A 22,863-nucleotide genomic window follows, 5' to 3' on the forward strand; every position below is an offset into this window, starting at 1 on the left:
TTCAAAACATGGGTGTTTAAACTCCTAGACAACCTTTAATATTAACGTGTAGACATCTAAGTTTCAGAAGCAAATTTCCTTTCTTTGCATAGGAGCTCAAATGAGAACTTAACTACTACATTGAATCATGGCTAAAGTTGAAAAATGTCAAACGCCATAACCTAAAAACATTTCTCCTTTGAAAGTTTAGTTTCATTACGTGGATGAATAAGTTTGCATTCAAATATCAGTAGTAAAAAATCAACACACTGAATCAATACTTCAAAATGCCAATCTCTTAAAGTTCTATCTTGAAGGTCTAACAGGAAAATAAATGAATCAACTTGGTTGTGCAATAAAAACCTCTGTACAATCCACAGCTGGCTGACAGATAATCTCTTTCCCCACATTACACATAGGTAAACTGAACCCTGAGAGACAAAAAAGCCTCAGACTGATCTACATTATCTTAACATCCACAATTCCTCGAAGCCAAGTCTGTGCTAATATTAACATTTCCACACAACCAGATTTTAATTTCTCTTTGGCTAGGTTGTAAAAATGTCATTCAAAGAAGTTTACTGTTAATACATACTATGTTATGAATGGAAGTATTCCTATGATATACTAGGAAAACGGTTTGACTAAAATGCACAAGAAATTATAAAACCATGTAAACCTTTTAAAGCTCTAGTAAAAGAGATCCAGATTTTCTCTATAGTTTTTCTTCTACTTTATTGATTGCTGCTCTTATCTTTAATATTTCTTTCCTTCTGTTACTTAGTTTGAATGGGTCTTCTTTTCCTAGTTTCTTAAGGTGGAAGCTTAGCTCATTGATTTAAAATCTTTTTCCTTTCCTAAAATAAGCATTTAATGGTATGGATTTCACTATCAGCACTACTTTAGCTGCATTCCACAAATTTTGATATTCTGTATTTTTCTTTTTATTCAGTGCAAAATATTTTCTAACATCCCCTGTGATTTCTTTCTTTTTTTTTTGAGGAAGATTAGCCCTGAGCTAACATCTGCTGCCAATCCTCCTCTTTTTGCTGAGGTCGACTGGCCCTGAGCTAACATTTGTACCCATCTTCCTCCACTTTTTTTATATGTGGGACACTTACCACAGCATGGCTTGCCAAGCAGTGCCATGTCCATGCCTGGGATCCAAACCGGTGAACCCCGGGCTGCGGAAGCAGAATGTATGCACTTAACCGCTGCGCCACTGGGCCGGCCCCAGATTTCTTCTTTAATTCGTGAGTTACTTAGCAGTAAGTTGTTTAATTTCTAAATATGTGAGAAATTTTTTCAGATATGTTATTGATTTTGAATTTAATTCTCTTGTGGTAAGCAGGTATGCTTTGTACAATTTTCATCCTTTCACATTTATTGACACTTGTTTTATTGCTCAGAATCATCTATCTTGGTGAATCTTCCATGTTCACTTGAATAGTATGTGTATTTTGCTGTTGCTGAGTAGAATACTCTATAAATATCAATTAGGTCAAAGTGATACTGTTGTCCAAGTCTTCTATAGCCTTACCAAAATTTATTATTTGTCTATTTGTTTTATCATTGAGAAAGAAGTGTGGAAATATCCATCTATAGTTATAGATTTGTCTAATTCACTTTTCAGTTCAGTTCTTGCTTTACGTATTCTGAACTGTTATTAGGAGCATATAAATTTTAAATTGCTATGTCCTCTTGATGAGTTTTATCCTTTTCACTCTCAATAATATTCCCTGTTTTGAAAACTACGTTTAATATAAATACAGCTGCTCCATTTTTCTTTGAATTACTGTCTGCATGATTTACCTTTTTCTTTTTACTTCTGTCTTTTTTTTAAAGTGGGTTTCTCGTGGATAGCATATAGTCAGATCTTTCTTTTTTATCCAATTTGACAACCTCTGCTTTTTACTGGAGTCTTTGGGCCAACTCCATTTAATGTACCTATCAATATGATTGGGTTTAAATCTGCCATCTTGTTTCTGTTTTCCATATATTTCATTTGTTCTTTGTTCCTATTTCTCTCTTTTCTTGCATACTTTTGGATAAACTACTTATTTTTTATGAATCCATTTTGTCTCCACTATTAGTTTCTAACTATTTTATTTTTTACAGTTTTCTCTAAGGTCTACAATACACATCTTTAACTTATCAGTCTACCTTCAAACGATATTATAGCACTTCATGTATAGTGTAAGAATCTTACAACAGTATACTTCCACTTCCCTACTCTGTTCTTTATGCTATTGTTGTCATATATTTTACTGGTATAAACTCATAATATATTACTATTTTTGCTTTAAACAATTATCTTTTAAAGATACTAAAATGAAGAAAAAACATCTTTTACACTTACCCACGTTTACCATTTCTAGCATTCTCTATTCTTTTGTAGAGATCTAAATTTCCCACCTGGTATTATTTTCCATCTGTCTGAAGAACTTCCTTTAATATTCTTATAGTATAGATGTCCTGGTGATGAATTTACTCAGTTTTTCTTTGTTTGAAAAACAAATATTTTTATTTTGTCTTCATTTTTGAAAGAGATTTTTGCTGGATATAGAATTCTAGGTCAATAGTTTGTTGTTGTTGTTGCTGAGTACTTTGAAGATGCCGCTCCATTGTCTTGCACAGTTTCTGACAGAATTTTGCTGTCATTCTTATTCATCTGTATATAATATGTATTCTCCTCCCCCTCCCCTGCTGCTTTTCAAAAACCTTTGTAAGATATGTAAAGGATTATTTCAAATTTTTAATTAAAGATGTTAATAAAGAAAACAGTAGTGTAAAATTTATCTTCTGTAAAAATAATTTTACATTGTATTACTGTGTATGTGCAAATTTTAGGTCCTATAAAACCATAAAACTATGAACACATTATGAAGCTGGACTGTAAAAATAAAATTCAAGAGAAATCGAACATGTTTAACTTCTAGATCCTAGAGGCATCCTCTATACATTTTGTTGTCACACGTGAGGGGTGAACAACTTCACCTCTCAGGCTGAGGCAAAGGACCACTTTAGGAAGAAGATTGTTCTTTCCCATAACCTGGTTTTCTTTCTGTCTCTCTCTGGCAGCTCTCACAATTTTCTCTTTAGCACTAGTTTTTAGCAATTTGATGATGATGTGCTGTGGTGGTGTTTTCCTCATATTTTTTTTTCTATGTGGAGTTCACTGCACTTCTTGGTCTGTGGGTTTTCATCAAATTTACATTTTTGGTCATTATATCTTCAAATAATCATTCTGTTCCCTAGCCTCCCACCACTGCTCCTTCTGACTCCAATTACACTTTAGATTGCTTGATATTGTCCCACCTGTTGCTGATGCTGCGCTCATTCTTTTTTAAAATTCTTTCTGTCCTTCATTTTGGATATTTTCTATTGCTATGTTCTGGTTTTCTAGTCTTTTCTTCTGTGGTGACTAATATGCTTTTAATACTATTACAACCAGTGTATTTTTCATTTCAGACATATTTTTCATCTCGAGGGAGTCCATTTAGGTTGTTTTAAACAGCTTCCTTTTCTTTCCTCACTGTAGCCTTTAGTCTACTGCTAATTTAGTCATGCTACTAAGATGATACCCTTGTGAAGACGTTTAAACAATGCCTCATGTATTATGATGTCTTTCCACTCCTACTGGTGGATAAAACTATTCTCAGCTCTGGGTGAATTTCAGTAATTGTTCAGCCTATTGCTTTCTGGTGGTTTCCAAACAGTTTCCTCTCATGCATGTGTAGATAAGCGCTAAGTCAAAAACTCACGAAGACTGCTGTGTGGACCTCCAGAGCTCTTCCTGTGCACAGCTCTGTCTCCTCAGGTACTCTGCCCCACAAATTTTAGCGGCTGTGCTTCACCAAACTCCAATCTCTGTGTCCTCAACTTGGCTAGACCACTGGGCTCTCTTTGGATCCCCCCATCCCCAATGTGCCGTGGACTGGAAACTGCCTCCAGGTACTAGGCGAGAACAATCTTGAGACTCATTTTGTTTGTGTTCCTTCTTTCAGGTACCACAGTGCTATACTACCTGTTACTCAATCTCTGACTGTTGTTTTATATGCTTCTTCTAGTTTGCTAGTTGTTTAAGATGAGAAGGTATATCTATTTTCTCCATCACGGCTGAAAATGGAAGTTCAGATTATATTCTTGTTTCTAAAACTGATCTTTCACGTGATGAGCTTGAACCTGTGACTTCTCTGGGCTTCAGTTGCTACACGTGTAAACGACATTAACTTAATCAGTAATTCTCAATGTCCCTTATATACGCTGAAATGCTTCAGGATTCCTTTGTTATCAAACTCTACAAGCACGTCTCTCCCACCAACATGTTACGGTAACAGTGTTGTATTCAGTAGGGTGTACACTAGGATCTTGTAATTGGTGATTTCATTTGTCATTTAATGTGGTAGTGGGCATTTCTTATTTTTAAGCCACACAGAATAAATGTCTTATGTTTGGATAACAGTCCTCAATCCCTGTGAACTGTATGGAGCTAACCCTATCCCCAGCTCCAGGGGAGAGTATGTGACCTAGATCTAAGCCAATGAGCGCATCCCATCCTCCTGAACCAGAGCTACTGGTTCAGAGATGGGCATCTAAGATAACTGGGCAAATGCCTGCCAGGCCTAGACCCTTTGTTCAAAAAGCCTCTCTTTATAGCTGATTAGAATCTGGAACTATACAGAGCTGGAGCCTCTGTCAGCCATCTTGTCACTAGAGGGAGCCTAAAAATGAAGACAGAGCTGGGAGATAGGGTTCTGGTGGCATTTTAAGCCCTGGGTCAAAGGATACCTTCAACTAACACTGGACTTTCCTACTATGTGAGCCAATAATTTCCCTTTTTGCCTTGGTGACCATGGGTTGGACTCTCTGACCATTGCAATGGAAAGTCTCCCAACTGTTCCATCAAATGGTAAATATCTGCCATGGGTTCCAAGTAGATTTTTAAATAGATACACTGAAGCAATGTCACATAACTGTGGAGTAATGGGCTGTAACAGGAACCATCAAAGCAAAAACCGCATGCTTCCTAGAGATGGACCTTCTCTTTACAGCTGAGGGCACTGTGCAAACTTGTGAGGCAGGGTCACAAGCAGCGATCAGGGTGTGGCACATGTAAGGGCTGGGACCCCACACAAAAGGAGTTCTACAACAGAGAAAGAGTCAGCCTGACACTGTAGGCCTGATCTGGGCAAATGCATTCACAGAGCCAAAACATCATCTCTCATATAACAGACTGGAGGACATCATCTACTATCACAAGAATCCTCTGGCTCTCATGACCTAAAAATTGATATATTCTCTTCTTTTTAATTTTTATGTCTAGTTAATACTTTAAAAAATACACCTAGTTCTATCTTTGCTCCCCAAAGAATATAAAAATAAAGAAAATAAGCACTTGATGATGTTCTCTAGAAGTGAAACATCGCTGGGCTATTTCTCCTTTCCTTCCTAGCTTTTGTACTGTGAAACCAGAAGAATCTTAAGATAATTTAAGAAGAGGCATTAGTAAACCTAAAAAAAAACTATTGATATCGTGTTTATCAGGAAAATAATTTGTAGAGTTTTCTCAGATGCCAGTGGTACTGTGGTAAAATATTCAAGAAAGAAGAAAAATCACTATTTGCGTGTATTCTCTCCACTTAAAAAAACAATCTTTCCTAGACATATTTCCACTTCCTTAGGTACATATGCATGTCTTTTTTCTCTGTGCCCTTTGGGCTCTTTGATGAAGGCAATGATATTTTTGTGTCATGTACTATTACATACAAATAATGAATGCCGACTAATGATGATAGAAGTATACTGAGATATAGGAAACTTGACAACAGCTGGGGTAAGATGTTGCGACATGTACATATTCTCCATGCTTTGACTCTTATTAAAGCCACAGTAGACTTCACTCCTAAGTAAGACTCTTTGTTCTCTGAGGAATGCTGACATAGCGGGTCACAAAGAAGATGAAGTATGACGGTATAATTTGTCAATTAAGGTTTTGAAAAAGAGATATGAAATACTACATATATATCTCTCCTATTAACTTAGAAAATGAGCAGAATATAATTAAGATTTAATCCTCAGTTAAATCTGGAAGGGGAGAATGGAGATGATACAAGTGACCACAAAAAGCTGCCTTTAAAATACCAACATGTTCCAAATGTGGGAAAAACCAATCCTTGAAGGTTAGATTATTGTGTGGACTCATAAACTAAAGTATTAAGAGAACAGAATTTGGAAGAGGTGACTTTTTAAAATTGTGTTCTTCCTATGGGTTTACTAGGATCCTAAACTCGTTATTGTGCCGGGAGTCAGTCACAAGCCAAGCTGGTTCTCTACTTTAGGATAGATTTTGGAGATACCAAATTTTCTAAAACATTAAGTCACTAGGATGGACATATATGCTGGAAATAACCAATGCCACATTAGGTGTAGTTGTCTGCCAGAGAGTCTCATCTTAGGATAATGGTTGGGAATAAGAATCAGGACAGGTTCTGCTGAGAGAGAGCCAGGTTCCTTTGGAAGCTGTTTAAAAGTGGCAATCCTGCATCTTAATTTCATAGGCTGGCCTGAGGTTTTGTTTTTAATTGTTTGGTTTTGCGTTACATAAAAGAAATAGTACACTTAATATAAGTTCCGCTAACAGTCTCCAAGTAGAAAAGACAAACTTCCAAATCTCTCTCCAAATTTTAAAGCAGCAAAAGCAAAAATAAACAAGTGGGACTACATCTAATGATAAATCTGCACAGCAAAGTGAACAATTAACAGAGTGAAAAGACAACCTGCTGCTGGATCATAAGGTAGTTTTATTTTTAATTTTTTGAGAAATAGCCATACTGTTTTCCATAGTGGCTGTGGCAATTTACCTCCCTACCAACAGTGCATAAGGGTTCTCTTTTCTCCACATCTTCACCAACACTGGTTATCTTTTGTCTTTTTGATAATAGCTATTCTAATAGGTGTGAAGCGATATTTCATTGTGGTTTTGATTTGCATTTCCCTAATGATTAGTGATGTTCAGCATCTTTTCATATACCTGTTGGCCATGTGGATGTTGTCTTTTTTTTTTTTTTAAAGGCTCTGAGAGGTTGTATGTTCCCAGCTTTTATTTTTTCTCTCCCTAAAGCCCCAGTACATAGTTGTCTATCCTAGTTGTAAGTCCTTCTAGTTCCTTTATGTGGGATGCCACCACAGCACGGCTTGATGAGTGGTGTGTAGGTTCACGCCCAAGATCCAAACAAATCCCGGGCTGCTGAAGTGGAGCACATGAACTACTTGGCCACGGGGCCGGCCCCTGGATGTCTTCTTTTGAGAAATGTCTACTTAGGTCCTTCGCCCATTTTTAAATTGGGGTTTTTTTTGCTATTAAGTTGTATGAGTTCCTTATATATTTTGGATATTAACCCCTTATTAGATACATGCTTTCCAAATATTTTCTCCCATTCCATAGGCTGCCTTTTCATTCTGTTGATAGTTTCTTTTGCTGTGCAGAAGCTTTTTAGTTTGATGTAGACCCACTTGTCTACTTTTGCTTTTGTTGCCTGTGCTTTTGGTGTCATATCCAAAAAATCATTGCCCAGACTAACATCTAAAAGCTTTTTCCCTATGTTTTCCTCTAGTAGTTTTTTTAGTTTCAGGGCTTATAGTTAAGTCTTTAATCTGTTCTGAGTTTATTTTTATATATGTTGTGAGATAAGGGATCGATTTCATTCTTTTGCATGTGGCTATCCAGTTTTTCCAATATTATTTACCGAAGAAACTATTCTCTCTCTCCTTAGTGTTCTTGGTACCCTTATTGAAGATCTTTTGGCTGTAGAAGTGCGGGTTTATTTCTGGGCTTTCTATTCTGTTCCATTGGTCTATATCTCTGTTTTTAATGCCAGTATCGCACTGTTTTAATTATTGTAGCTTTGTAATGTATTTTGAAATCAGGAAATATGATGTCTCCAGTTTTGTTCTTCTTGCTCAAGATTTCTTTGGCTATTTAGGGGTCTTTTGTAGTTCCATATGAATTTTAGAATTGTTCTTTATATTTCTGTAAAGAATGTCCTTGGGATTTTGATAGCAATTGCATTGAATCTGTAGATCTTTTTAGGTAGTATGGACATTTTAGCAATATTAATTCCTGCAATTCACGAAATCAGGGTTTCTCTTGAATTAAGTATAGCATTTTAAATTCTCTAGCCCCACAAAACGGCGATGAAGTAGTATAAGCAACTATGTGCAAACCAACAAGACCTTTGTGAAACATTTCTTTTTGGATTATTAACAGCAGGCGGTAACCTTTCCAATGACCTTAATGATCTAAATTTGCACTTGAGGTGTCATAACCAGCTCCCCAGCCAGTGTTACAAACCATAAGAAGGATGCAGTAGGGCTGAGGTCAAGAGGGCCACAAAGCTGAGGGGCAGAGCAAAGGCCTGGATGAAGTACATGATGAGTCTTTGTGGTCCTCCTCCCCACCAGCGGGGGCAAAAGTAAAAAGCAGAGTAGAGTATGTTCACTATTTTTGGCTTCCACAGCATCTGATACGTACTTACCAGATAGCAGCAGAAACACAACGCCTACAGGGACCTTACAGATGATCTTGTCCAATCTCCTACTTCCTCTCTATCAGCCCTCTGCAAGTCTGACTGCCCCAAGCAGAGAAAAATCCCTGCTATGCACTGATCTTTATTTTATTTTTTCTTGCAAGTGGCCTACATTAAGAATCAGGAATTGTGTGTGTGTGCATACACACATATATACATATATATGCATAATATTGAAATATATAATTCAATTTAATCTCCTACTTGGAGAAAAACATTACTTATCCCTTTAAAATGTTTATTTTGGACACTCCACGTTCAGATCCACAGGAGAAGCAATGATGAGTGACATTACTGCTGAAGCTTAATAATGAGACATGCCAGGCTGCCTTTTCCATTTTGTCATATTGCATTTAACTTTTTTTATCTTACTATTAATTCAAAACAATATTCAAATTTCTGAGCATTTAAAATGTGAACACAGGTTCTCCAGTAGATAAGGTAACATGATGACATTTTAGGGTTTGTTTCATTTTAAAAACTCCCATGAATTTGATTTTTTAAAAAACCATTTGTAACAATACAAGTCTTAAGAGCATTAGAAGGATCTATTTTTGTGTTGAAATTTCCTGCTGCCATGAGAAGTGGTTTCAAAATAACAAGAACCACCACCACCGTCACAGCAAAGGTCCACCATGTCATACTGTGTGCTCGTTTACTTAGTCATCCAACAGATGCTTCTGGAGCATTTTACTAGAAATGGAGACGGAGGAAGGAAGAATGGAGGGAGCAAAGAAGGCAGAGGTGGTGGTGTGATCCTTGGTGGGGATAATGCAAAGGCGGTGGTAGGAAGAGTCCTTGAATATGTCATTTCACTGATGATATAACTAGTTTTTAAAAAATATGCTTTCATATAATTTTAATTCTTTTCAAAAATCAACATATTAAAAATTTGTCCCTATGTGGGCTTTAATAAAATTTTAACGATGGAAAGCAGAATAATTATACTAACAAATGTAATGCTTCTTAATATAATCAGAGAATTTTAGAGCTGTAAGAAAACTCATAGATCATGTAGTTTAACTCCACATTTCATACTAAATCAGTTTTTACTTGTTGGTTCATTTTGTATTTATTTTCAAATGTAAATCAAATGAAGAGCACAGGGCTTGGATTTATCTGAGTCCATCCTAAAAGGAAAGACCACTTTCAGCAGGAGTGCTGGCTGCTTCAACCCTTCAGTTTATCAAACAGCAGAATGTCTGGTCTGTTGGCCAGGATGGACAGCTTCACTATTATCACTTTATCCCAGTAGGTCTTGGATCAGTAATTTTATTAAATAGTCTGATGTTTATGTTATAGTGTTATTTTAATTACAGTATCAATTCACATTTCAGGATTCATTGCTTGCATATTATCTTGGCAACATTAAATCTATTTACATAATACATCACATCTTTCATTTGTATGCAGAATGCAAGTATCTGAAACTCTAAAATCAACCAGTCACCACTTCAAGACTACCTTAAAAAAGAACTACACATATTTTAAAGTGTCTATTCACTATATTTCTTAACGTTGTTTTCTTTTAATTATTTATATGCCTAAGTAGCCAGGTTTCTGTTATTATTATTATATGTCATCTTGACTTTATTCTATAGAGCTATCTGAATTAAACATACCAAATGAAACACTGAGTAGTTTAATTTGGAGGGAGTAAAAAAAAAATCACAGAAGATTTCACTGTATTCTGTGGTGCATGAAAATGCAACTGCTCTTATGTAACATCTAACCCTGCCTGGGAGCTAAGAAAGAGCAAGAGCTTTCTTTAGCCCCCACAATCAGGCCAGGGTTCTCAATTGCACCAGGACCTCTCAACTGGGCAAGCAAAACGTCTTAGTAAGGATTCAGAAAACTATCGACTTAGGGATAATTTGTAATAACAAAAATAGTGGCTACCACGTACCTACACATACCAGGCACTCAATTTTTCTGATGTAGAACCAGAGGTTTAGAGAGATGAAGCAATCTGCCCAAGGTCATCCAAATAATAAGCGAGCTCCTAGGGCACGGGCTGGGTCTCAGTTATCCTTCTATCCAGAGCCTCAGAGGGAGGCCGTGGTCACCGCTGATGGGGTGCCTGTGTCTTACTTTTAATGTCAGAGGTTCTCTGTTTAGTTTACTTTTTAAGTCTGTTCAAGAAATTAGCACTTGCTTGCTCACTTTCTCTCTCTGTTGTGTTAGCATAAGAGCGGTTCTTAAAATGAGAGGTCAATCCAGGAGACAGTTAAAATTATTTTCACTCTAAGTTAAGCTGACAAGTTACAGAGTAATGGTGTTTAAAGGATATGGGACATTTATTTTTAAAATGATCTCCCTAAGAGAGACAACTATCCTTCTTGTGGTAGATTCTTTATCAAATCCTTACAAGTAACCACAGAAAAAAGAGTGTTATATAACACAGCAAAATGGGAAGCCTTCCCTGTTTCCTTTTTTGCCTCTTCTATTAAAAAAAAAAAACAAAAACTCTCAAAAAACAAATACCTGTCTGGAATTAGGCCCAGCTGAGTTTTTTGGATTTCACCTTGGTGAATGCTCCCACCAAAGGCAGAAGACGCTCTTGGCTTCAGCCTCTGAAATGAGATTTGGCAGCTGTCCAACACCACAGAGCAACATTACATAACAAGGCAGTGCAAGAAGCAAAAAGAAAACTACATTGAAATGAGGCTTTGGTGAGTGGGCTGGTGGCTGGGCAGAACACACTTTTACCAAGATAGAAAATAGGCAGCGGCAAGGCCATGTGAACAATGACCATTACGTAAATGCTCAGGGTTTTTCCCCCCACAGTCCACTTCTGAACTGCACACACTCACAGATCACAAGCAGTGACCTTCGGAGTGAACATTTGTGTGGGAGAGAACGGCTCCTGCCACAGAGTCTGAATTCTTCTGGGGATGTTCTCGGAAGTCAAGTATGATAACCACCCCCCCGTCTCATTTTTATACTGACACCCCACAGAAACATTTTTTGAGTAACAAAGAGTAATTTCAATGGAAAGAGAGAAATACTGAGACTTCTGACCTTATTAGCAACTCTAAAAATATGTAATGCAACTCACTGTCTACCATAAGCTTGTTCCTAAGCATACTTTTTTTTTAAACAGGAAGCCCAAGCTGGTTTTAATTTTTTAGCTCCAGAGAAGAAAGCAGACTTTTACTTTTTAATGTGCTTTTTTTTTTTAAAGAAAAGTATCTTTAAAATAGTTTGGGTACCAAGCTAAGAGTCATGTTTGCTCATAGTCAGCACTTTCTGGCTGTACAAAATTTGTTAAATTAAAATTGAGAAATTACTGGAAGATACAACCAAAAAACAGGGAGAATGTGCCTATTTATGCAAATCCTTAAATAGCCCTATTATTTGCTTTTAACCAATATGGAGAGAAAGTATGTACAATGAACTTGACTTAGCACTAAAATGGCATCCTTAATAGGTCAATCTGTTCCTGCTGAACACACCAGAGGGTCCATCTTTGGAGATAGACTTTAAAATCTCAGCCATTTCTAAACAGTATGATTAGTTTCTTGCTTAGGAACCTAAAGGGCTATTTTTGTGATCTAACATGCATATAACTTTATATTTCCAAAAGGATTTATTTGGGGTCATTTTCCTGATAGAGATCCTGTAATACCAGCTTGTATATCATGCAAGGAAAAACTGAGGCCTAGTGACCTACATGTATTGTGGGGTCATAAATGCAAGATGTGGTGGCGACTGTATGCACATACTGAATGGTCTCAATTTCATTTTAAATCGAAGATACTGGTTGAAAGGTAAGGTCCTTAATATGTGTAAAGAGGGATAAGAAAATGCTACTTGTTTTACCTTGAAATATTAGCAATCTTTACACAGTCCATACATTTTGGAATTTATCCTTTATCCCAAAATGATCTGAAGATCATAAAAATCTCACTATGGAAAAAGCAGAGCATATTGGGGGCTTGGTATTTAGCATTTGAGTAAATGGTAGTGTTAAAAATCAGGATGAATTACAAATTTGGAATGAAATTTCCTGCTACAGAGCCTGGTAACTTCTATCTGCTGAATAAGTGTTGAATAAATTAATAAATAATCTGAAGATCAGGGTTTCCAGCTTTATCAACTTTTGAAACCAGATACCCTCAACATCAAAACTAATGACAATTTTGTCTAAACTAAAAATATTCATGTCTCAAGAACTTCACCATAAAGTTGTATAACTATTGGGAAGTTCCTACAGAAATGCCAGTGCATCCACTCACTAAGTGTAACTGGATCTCCTTAGGCATGGCCCCACACTGTATGTTCTCTGAATTAGGTTGCAAAGGACTGAACTTCGAGGCCTTATAGCATGCCATAAATACAGGCAAGATCTACGCACAGCTTGAATCAACACCATATCACCTTGATGAAAGATGATTAAAGTATAGTTGGTAAACCACATTAACACAGTAATTAAAAACTACACACACACACATACAAGGTGAAAGCATAAAGCTATTCAAAAAGTGAAGAGAAGCTGCCAGTGCCGGCAGCATCACCAGTCCCATGGTAGCAATCCTCCTTTCATCATGGTCAGTTCATTCACAGAAGAGAAAAGGCAGAAACTAGGGGAAATGCAGACCATCTGCTCCATCCAGATGCAACAGCACATGCCTCTTCTATCCAAAGCTTTTTACCAGAAATGAACAGAGATGATCTAATCCTCTCACGAAATAACCGACAAAGGTAGTTAGACACATTTGCATCACAAATAATAACGCCAATATCTTTAAATGAGACCTCTTTAACATGAGTCAAGACTTTTACCACCAAGTATACACTGATTAAACAGAACACTAAATCAGCATTAAGAGAAAATGGGGTTGGCTTCTATTAGCTTTATTCAGCTATTCCTTAAATAAAATCATGCTTAAAACATCTTCATTCCCTAAATAGCAAGAACATTTCAGTCCAGTCATTCTAGTTTTAAAAAGACATCAGAAGATATTCCTTTAATATTGTATACTTCAAGTAATGTGCATTTCCATTCTTATAAGAAAAGGTTAAAAACAAATATTCTTACCTTGAAATTGTGAACCTTTTCATATTTTGGAATTTGCTCATTTTCTTTCAGAGTTGCTCTTCTAACAAGTGATGTCAACTGCGAATAAGCAAAGAGTTTCAGAGGTTGCCAGATTGTCACAGACGACTTTTGAGAACCCAGTTTCATTCCCAAGGCTGCTATCAATAAATCTTGCTGACGGCCCTCTTGTTTTGATTTGTGGACTGCAGCTCTATTAGTTTTCCTACCCGACCAAGACTCTTTGGATGGCATTTTGGAATTCACAGGAAAGAAATAAAACCTATATTGATCTATGTCTTGTCGATGAACTCTATTCAGCTAACAAATGAGCATTCTACCAGGCAGCACAGAACTCTAACCTACAGAGAGCTGCAGAGAAACATCACGGAGAGGTGGAGGAGGATGATGAAGCACTTCTTAAAAAGAGGTCGACTAACCAGAAAAATTCTTCTTTCTTCCTTTTTTTTTTAAAGGGCTCTATATTTAAGCATCTGAAAACTTAAGAGTCTGAACAGAAATAAAGAGTCGACGCTAACATGCAAAACATTCAGCATCTCACTATTCCTTTCTAAAAGCCCTGCAATTCTGACAAATGATACATTTCTAAAAGCTTTCTTCTCTATTCAATATATTAATGTCCATTCTGAATGAAAGATGCCTACATACTGCCTGCAATCAGTTTCTAGCAACAGACACCCTGTGAAGCCCCTAGCTGAGGGTGGGTGAAGGGAGGGATCTGACAAGGAAGGCTGGATTAGACTGGTCACCGTAAGAAAGGAGATAACCAATGAAAATCAAGCAACAGTATTTAAGTACTGTATTCCTCAACTCATTCTGTCTGTTTCTCCCTCCTCTCATGTAACATTTTCTTGCTGGCTCAAGGCAAAAAAAAAAAAAAAAAAAAAAAAATCAGTGGGAAGACAATGAGCAATGAATGAGTCATGCATCATTACAAAATGGAATTTTTTTTTCACCTATTAAAAGCAAAGGAAAATGAACACACAGCACTTGGTTTCAAAAAGAATGCACCACTCCCAGGCAAATTATGGAAGGCTCGATCTATACCATCCTTTGTGCATACAGACTGAGGTGAGTTAACTAAAACCCACTATTATTAAAGATGAGCAAAAGCTGATAAGTATTTTGATGAAAAAGAAAAGGAGTTTAATTAGGTATTGTACTATTTTCATGCAGAACAGGGAACATGCATATAACACTGCTACCACCCTGGAGCGGTCAGCTTTGTCTCCCTACCATGAGTAGTTCTGCTGTGGATCTATACTTAAATAGAGCCAACCATTATTTTAATTCTTAGTCTCAACATTCTTTATTCAAGAGCTTGAGACCAGGTCATAGTGGAGGCTCCTTGGGAATAACTGCTCCTGTACACAGGTCCCAGGTATAGGGTAAGTGCTGACAGGACCCTTGGGTGGTTGTTTGCTGGTGTAGAAAGAGGGGTGCTGGGTAAGAGACTCAAACCCAGCTCCATTTGACAGCAAGTCCTATACTCCTTACTAAGGTGCTATAAGAAGCTTAAGTTTTCCCATATTGGTTCCCTAAACATCTGTTTCCTCGTGCTACAGTAATTAAGTTTAACTCATTATGATTCTAATGTTACACTGTATTTACAGAATCTACAACTCTATATTTAAATGAATTCAGTCCCTTTGATGGTGCAAACAACTTATCTCAGATTTCATAAGCTAGAGGGAGCATGTGGCCAATGCAGATTCTAATTTAATTAGGGTATGAAGTGGTCCTTAAACCATGCTAGATATTGGAAATATTGAATGACTGATTTTCTAAACATCCCCAAATAGTTTTTTACTCACTTGAGTCTGTAGTTCCTTCTTTTAACATGGTTTATTCTTTTAAAAACATTTTTAAGTAAATAAAAGGCAGAAAATATTTGCATCTACAGAAGTTCATTTCCACAATTTATATCTTCATGTGATTAATATGAGATAAAAAATGTTCTCATTCCAAGAGGAAATACAACGGAAAGAACTTTCCTTGCCTAACCTAAATTACTCTTCAGCTTAGACCTAGTTTGTCATGTGATGACTAAAAATAAAAAGGCCAACCAACTCTCCAGTCATGTACAACCTAAAGTGAGGCTTATCTGATTCTCAGTAGGCATCAGGAAAAAAACAGAGACTCCAAAGGCAAATTTAACAGTAATTTTTTTTTTCTCCACAATGTTTAACACTTAATGTTTAACTTACTAAGTTAAAGAAAACAATCACCCATGTCACCAAAATAGCTTTTTTTTCCTATTTCTGATCAAGGTCCTTTATTACAGATCATCCCTAGTCCTTCAGCTGTAGTAACTAAAATTCGACCAAAGCCTAAGAATATCCATGGTAGAGTTATCCAGAAAATTCATGCCTGGGTAAAAGTGACTATTTTGTCATTGAGAAGCAAAGTCTACTATAGACAATGCAGAGTCATAATGTCCTTCCTAATTTTTCTACCTAATCAAGAAATACTGGGTTAATTGCGACTTGGACAGCTACCTAGTGCAGTAAAGAGATAGAAAATAGCAGCTCAGGATGAAAAAGTTCTTAGCTACCCTCAAAGCGCTGGGGGTTTGGTCACTAAGATGCCCTTAATAGCTGCAAATGCACTTCTGATTAACTTTGCTGAAGAGCTCAAGTTATGAGAGCTGCTAACTCTAAAGTTCAGAACCAATACCAACGTTCTGACGTTCCAGACAAATGTATACCACTCATCCTTATATTTATCTGGCTATATCGACCTGGATAGTTACAGCATCTATTAATTATGGCTATCATTTATTGATTGTCAATTACTTATGTTTTAGGAACCCAGCTAAGCACTTCTCATACAGAAGTGCAGTACATGTAGGAGGCAATGCGGCCTTCAAGGCTCCATTCAAACACCCCCTCCCCTTCATGAAGCCTCTGATGATTTGTCCCAGTCAGATGCGATCTCACCCACCTGTGAACCTCAGGGCCCTTCACTTGTTCATTAATTATGAGATTATCATCTTCTACCTCAATCACAGTTAACTGTGTAGTTGCTTACATAGAATTGGGTCTTATACATCTTAGAATAAATCCTAAATCTAGTAAATAGCTTGCACAAATAAAGGTTCAATAAATATCTGGTTAAAAAAATAAAATCTGGGGCCGGCCCCGTGGCACAGTGGTTAAGTCTGTGCGTTCCGCTGCAGCGGCCCAGGGTTTTGCTGGTTCGGATCCTGGGTGCAGACATGGCACCGCTCATCAAGCCATGCTGAGGCAGCATCCCACATGCCACAACTAGAAGGACCCACAACTAAAGATATACAAGTATGTACCGGGGGGCTTTGGGAGAAAAAGGGAAAATAAAATCTTTAAAAAAAAAATCAAATGAAATGAGGACAACTATTTTTATCGGGGAGGCAGAGTGTTGTAATAAAAAAGAAGGGATTTGAAATCAGTGACAATGAAGTTTGAATCCTGACCTTGAGAGACTGGCTTGGTGCCTTGGTTACCTCACTACATACTATGAATACGAATACCTACTTTATATAGGTTACTGGGCAGTTTAAAGGGGATGAAAGGCAAAAGAGGAAAAGACTGTCTGTAGACAGTAAGCACTCAATAAATGAGAGTATTGACAGGGGTGCTGTGCCAAATATTAGCTGCAGGGTATGCTGGGTAGGATAAAACATGGGTTTCTGACCTCAAGAAGTTAGTAGATTAATCTGCTTTTATTTATAACATAGAAACATGCCTGGAAGTTCCTGCCCTTCCCTACATATTATGGTCTCCCCCAAAGTCCCCAAATTCTAGTTCTATCTTTTAAAAGGCATATAACGACAAGTATGTTAGTTGAAGGAGTGGGGTTGGGGCCGGGGGATGGAAACTGGAAAGGAAAGGAGATTGCCAGCATTTGTGAAGAAGCCAGGAACAATGTTTGAGGCTTCATTCATATTGTTGTCCCATTTATTGGTCACAATCATCCTGGGAGTATGTTGTATAATGGACATTTTATAGATGCTCACAGAGTGACTTGCTCAAGGTCACAGACAGGAAGTGGAAAGTCTGTGATCTGAATCCCTGTCTTTGTCCCCAAAGCCCAACACTTCTTTGTGCTACCTTATATTCTGCTACCTTATAATGAGAGCAGGAGACAGACCCGAAGTTTAGGGATAGAGCCTCTCATATTCTGGTTCTATAGAATAGAAGAAAACAGTCTAACTAGGTGGTGGGTCTAAACCAGCAGGGCACGTATCCCACAAGGTCATTCTTGCTGGAAACACCAGCAGTAGTTAGCTCTTTATTGTGACTGGGAATCTTCAGCCTGTCTTAGACCTGACTCTGGCCATCAGTGATACTGATATCACTTTCGTATGCTCACCTGAAAGAAAGGGACTGGCCTGGAAAAAGAGATGGAGAATGGGCAGATTCCACAACCCTCTTTGCTTCTACCTTTGTCCAGACCATCTGTAATGTAGAGAAGTGGACTACAAATATGGTGTGTGTGGAGGTGGGGAGTCATGTGAGGAATAAAGAATGGAAGGCGGCCATAGGTGACCTTGGAAAGGTAGACATTTGCTGTTTGTCAAATAAAGAAATTTCTGCCGCTGACCCCACTACCTTGTTGTTTGTCTAGTAATAATACTGGATTTGTGCTGAGCTAGCCTCTCATCTTCACTAGGCATAGAACAACAGGATCATGGGCAACGGAGCCAGACAAAGGTGCTGACTTTAACCCTGTCATCTATTGGCTGTGGGATGTCCTTGGTCAAGTTACTAATTTATTTCAGTCGTTTCTTCATGTGTAAAATGGATGAAAAGTACTTACATTATGGAATTATTAAGAATTAAATGAGCTAATATGTGGGACACATTTTGCACTATTCCTGGCACAGACAGTAATCAATAAATAGGAGTTTCCCCTCCTTTCTTTGTAGTACACTTCTTTTCTCACAAATATCTGGTTTTTAATGTGGGACCAAGACTTAAGCCAAAAGAATAAATCTCCCATTACTGAATATTAGGACTCGCTAATAGTAAGAATATTCTCTAGGAAACTGGAAGGACCTCACACAAATAGCCACCTCCTTTATAACATCATGATGATGCCACAGACTCATGAGCACAATGCTCCCATTAACTAAACTAAGTCAACATTCCATCCAAAAAGCACAAGAAGGGAATATTCTAACTGGCATGTCCCTGAGGCTCAGGGAGATGAAGAGTAGCTGGATTAACTACTGGGTGATATAAGTCACTGGCTTACACTTAGCAAAATCTTGCAATTTCTATAAAACATTAAAACTGAGATATAAACAATACAGCTTTTCCACTATCAAGATCTGTAGATCAAGCAAATTCAGCGCACTCTAGATACACAGATTTATTCATAGCTTGGTCCCCCCAACCATAATTTGTAACCAAATTTCTCTCCTTTAGAGCCAAGACTGGAATATACTTCAAGGTACTTAACAACAATATGTCAGTGTACATTTATTAACTGACAACTACATGGCATTGTACTAGTAAATGCTTTACATGTGTGCAGTTTAGCTGTTAAAACAATCAATAAGGTAGGTATCATTTTACAGATGAAGAAACAGAAGCTCAGAGAGAGTAAGTGCCTTTCCCAAGGTCACCTAATTAGCACATGATGAGAATAGGATTTGAATTCAGGTCTATGTGACTTCCAATTCTGTGTCTTTCCTCTAGGCCATCCTGCCTCTCATATTATCTGTTGTCAACATGCAATTTTGAAAGGCTATCATTTGAATAAATTTCTGGATCATTTATATTCTAGTACTCCTTGAATCACTAGCCATTTCAGTACTGCTTATATTTGAATTCATAGTATCTACCAGATTCATCTCCTTAACCAAAATTTTCAAATGTATTTTAAGTCAAACATTAGAGCCTTCTTTACAGAACTCTACACATTCCTTAAATTATGTTAGGATAAACAACTTTTTATGTTGCATAGGAAACTCTTACCTCCTGCCAGGACTCTAATTTTTATGCTACTGGCATCAGTCATGTCATAATTCCTAATCCCTCTTCATTACATAGCTCCTCTAGCATTAACATAATATCCATCTAAACAGATAACAATAAGGTACATCAATGCATTCATTTCAGCATACAATAAATTTAAATTACACTACTAACATTGACACTATCAAACTCTGTACATGCTCACATGTTCCCTGACAGACTCATATGCAAAAACTATAAACATAAGACATTTGAACAGACAACGCAAACAAAAAAGTTCAGTCCTGCATTCTTTATTCTTACAAGAAACAACAGAAATGATCAAACTCTCCAAGTGCCAGTTTTGAGGGAGATTTTGCACTCTGCATGAAGAAAACCAGGCCCCAAGAGAAGGGGCTGGAGTGGCATATAGCCTGGTTCTGACTGATAGCAGCCAAGTCACTGAATTTTTCTAAGTCCCAGCTGGATTAAATGAACTCCATGGTCCTCTCTATATTTTTAACAAAAATTGAAAAGGAAGAAGGAAGGTTCGTAACTCATTCAGCACACAGGGATGTAAAGATCTGGGTGTGTCTATGCGGGAAAGCCTAGCCTGGCTATCTCCAGTGAGTCCATACAGGCGGCTCTGGCTAATTTACTATGGGCTTTTGTCTGGCACCCAGTCTTGTAGGCTCAGAAACTTAATTTGTCAGCACAAGGAGATCATATCTATTTGTCAAGGGGAGGCTATATTATAATACCAAGCTCATGAAATTTAGAGGTAAAAGCAGAATGACAGTTGTCTACTTTATACTAAGATAAGAGATATAATTATCACAAAGTGGTTGACCAACAGGCTCTTTTCTGGAAGCACACCTACACTGGAAACAAAAAATTATTAGGAAGTTGATTAGAATGGAATCAGAACAAGTGGCATGGGTTAGATGAACTGAATATGTAATGCATAGAGTTAAGAGATTTGTTGAACGCTCTTTAATTAGGATAGTCATGCCAATGGACTAGAACACTCAATGTCCACTTAGTGGGGCTCCCTCATTTTGTCAGAGTTTAGATGAACATAAGCAACTTCTACTTCTCCGAGTCTCCTCTTCCTAGGCATCTCTTTACAATTATTTTGCATTATCTCTGCTCAAATATCTTTGGTGGTGATCCTAAAGTCAATTCATAAGACACAGTCTTATTTTTTCATGTACAAGTTCTTAATGGATACTAGATTGTAGCTCTGATGTACTGATAACAATTTATATAATAGGTACTTTGGGCAGATAAAATAAAATAAATGGAAGATGTTTTCCAGTCTGGAATTACATAACCACAAGTTAATATATACACATAATATATATAAAATCACACTTGTTGTTAGTGCCCTGGAGTTGATTCTGACTCCTCGTGACCCTGTGTACAGCAGAGCGGAACCCTGTCCAGTCTGTTTGCGCCATCCTCTCACCTTCCGGCGCCGCGTCAGACAATGCTCCGCTGCTATTCATCATGCAGCCACCACAGTATGACGACAGACGGGTAGTGTGGTTCCCTGACCGGGAAACGAACCCGGGCTGTGGCGGTGAGAGTGCTGAAGCTTAACCACTAGACTACCAGGGCTGGCTTAAAATTACATAATAAGAGTGAAATATTCTAATCTAACACCCTCCACTATTTGGCCACTGGCAGTGATGGTTGTACAATGATGATCATAACAACATTCTTTCTTGGTTCTTCCCAGTGAAAAGCTGAAATCAGCCTCAATGGAAACTTTTTCTCAATTTTTTCCCCCTAAAATAAACCTGAGGGGCTACTTAGGGAAATGTATCATTAACATTTTTGTTTTTTGTTTTACTCAAATTTTGATACCTATTACCTGCAAGACTTAAAGAAACACTATGGTTGTTCTGTAAAAACAGAGGAGATAAAATTAGGGAAGCTCTAACACTTTATCAATAATTAATTGGGACTTTAAATCCAGTGCAAAACTCTTGAATGATGGACTTTTGCACTTTCTCAAAAAGCTTTTAGTTGAAATATACAGATGGTAAATACAACTAAAAAGCAGATTCAGATTGACATCAGGAGTATTTTCACATTTTAAGCTGCCACATGAGCTTATTTCAGTCCTGTGCAATCATCAATGTAACAGAAGAAAGCCAGTGTATCAGAATAAAAGGTAGGTACTGTATTTTCAGTTTCCCCATTCCTCTAGTGCCTTCATTGATTAGGCTAGGGTGATGGCTATGTGATTTGGTTATTTTAAAAAGGACTGTCACCAACTTTCTTAAACTTAAGTTATAAAAGTTTATTTCCTTCATGTGTAGTTTGATTAGAATATTCCAATTGTAATTTATTTTAATATTCATTTTAAGCCTCAATAAAGATAAATGTTGACTCATGGTATGAAGTATATTTGTGAAGTTCAAACATACTTTTGAAAACCCATTTCTATTATTTGAAAATGGCAGTAGTGGCCTGAAGGTAAAAGATTTAACTTTCATAAACAATTACTCTGAGAAGACGTGTAAGCATGGGCATAATTCATAGACGTGTTCACTGTTCCCCTCACTGCCAGACATTAACTTGTCTTTTCTTTGTAATGACATGCTATATGGCATGCTCTACATCAAGGTAATGATGTTAAAAAGTAAAAATAGCGTGCATCTGGGTATTTGCTAAAATAAACTTTTCATATCACATCCACAGTATTTCATTGACAAAAGTCCTTTTAGTTCAAAGGATCCTAATGAGATTGAGAACTTTAACAACCCTTAACTTGAATGCTCTCCTTTATATGAGATAATTTATATATATATATGTTTATATATAAAAGAATCTAATTATCTATCTATCTATCTATCTATGTACTGTGTCTCAAATGGAACTCGACATCTTAAGAGTGATGTGAGGCACCTGGACCAGGCCCATAAATGATCAGTGCATTAGAGAATAAGACACAGAACGTCAGACTGCAATCAACTTTCTGTGAGGAGGAAGAAGAAAGGATTAAAGGATGATTTAAACATCTATCTTCTAGTGACATTTTAATGTCTCGAGAGGGATTTTCACCTTGCCGTTTTCCTCCTCCACAAAGGATACGTTAATGGGAGATAATTTAAGGAGCAATTGAAGATCTTAGGTTGATAAGGTCACATCTTATTTAAGGCTGTCTGGCCAGCTGAGGCTTATGCTTTACTACCTTTTCCAGCAAAATGTCCACAAGAGCCAGCCACAGTGAACGGGGACATGCAGGGACCCTGGGGTGGCTCTCTAAGCTCCCCTATAATGTACCCAT

The 22,863-nt window shown here is 37.3% G+C and overlaps 1 protein-coding gene and 1 long non-coding RNA gene across 7 annotated transcripts in view; one reads left to right on the forward strand and one right to left on the reverse strand.

The window, feature by feature from the left end:
* The window catches only part of CHN1 (chimerin 1), a 192,052-nt gene that overhangs the window by 41,975 nt on the left and 127,214 nt on the right, over window positions 1–22,863 (reverse strand). For all 6 annotated transcript variants that reach the window (XM_070580250.1, XM_070580251.1, XM_070580252.1 and 3 more), the window contains one exon: window positions 13,609–13,686. In XM_070580250.1, coding sequence (XP_070436351.1) covers window positions 13,609–13,686 — 78 coding nt within the window. The remainder of the gene's footprint in view (window positions 1–13,608; window positions 13,687–22,863) is intronic.
* On the forward strand, window positions 14,580–22,587 carry LOC139076639 (uncharacterized). The gene is made up of 3 exons (XR_011528433.1): window positions 14,580–14,697; window positions 16,805–16,922; window positions 22,467–22,587. It is a non-coding gene; the product is annotated as an uncharacterized lncRNA (long non-coding RNA).

The sequence above is a fragment of the Equus przewalskii genome, chromosome 17 (genome assembly GCF_037783145.1).
Source record: "Equus przewalskii isolate Varuska chromosome 17, EquPr2, whole genome shotgun sequence".
In the NCBI taxonomy this organism is placed as follows: Eukaryota; Metazoa; Chordata; class Mammalia; order Perissodactyla; family Equidae; genus Equus; species Equus przewalskii.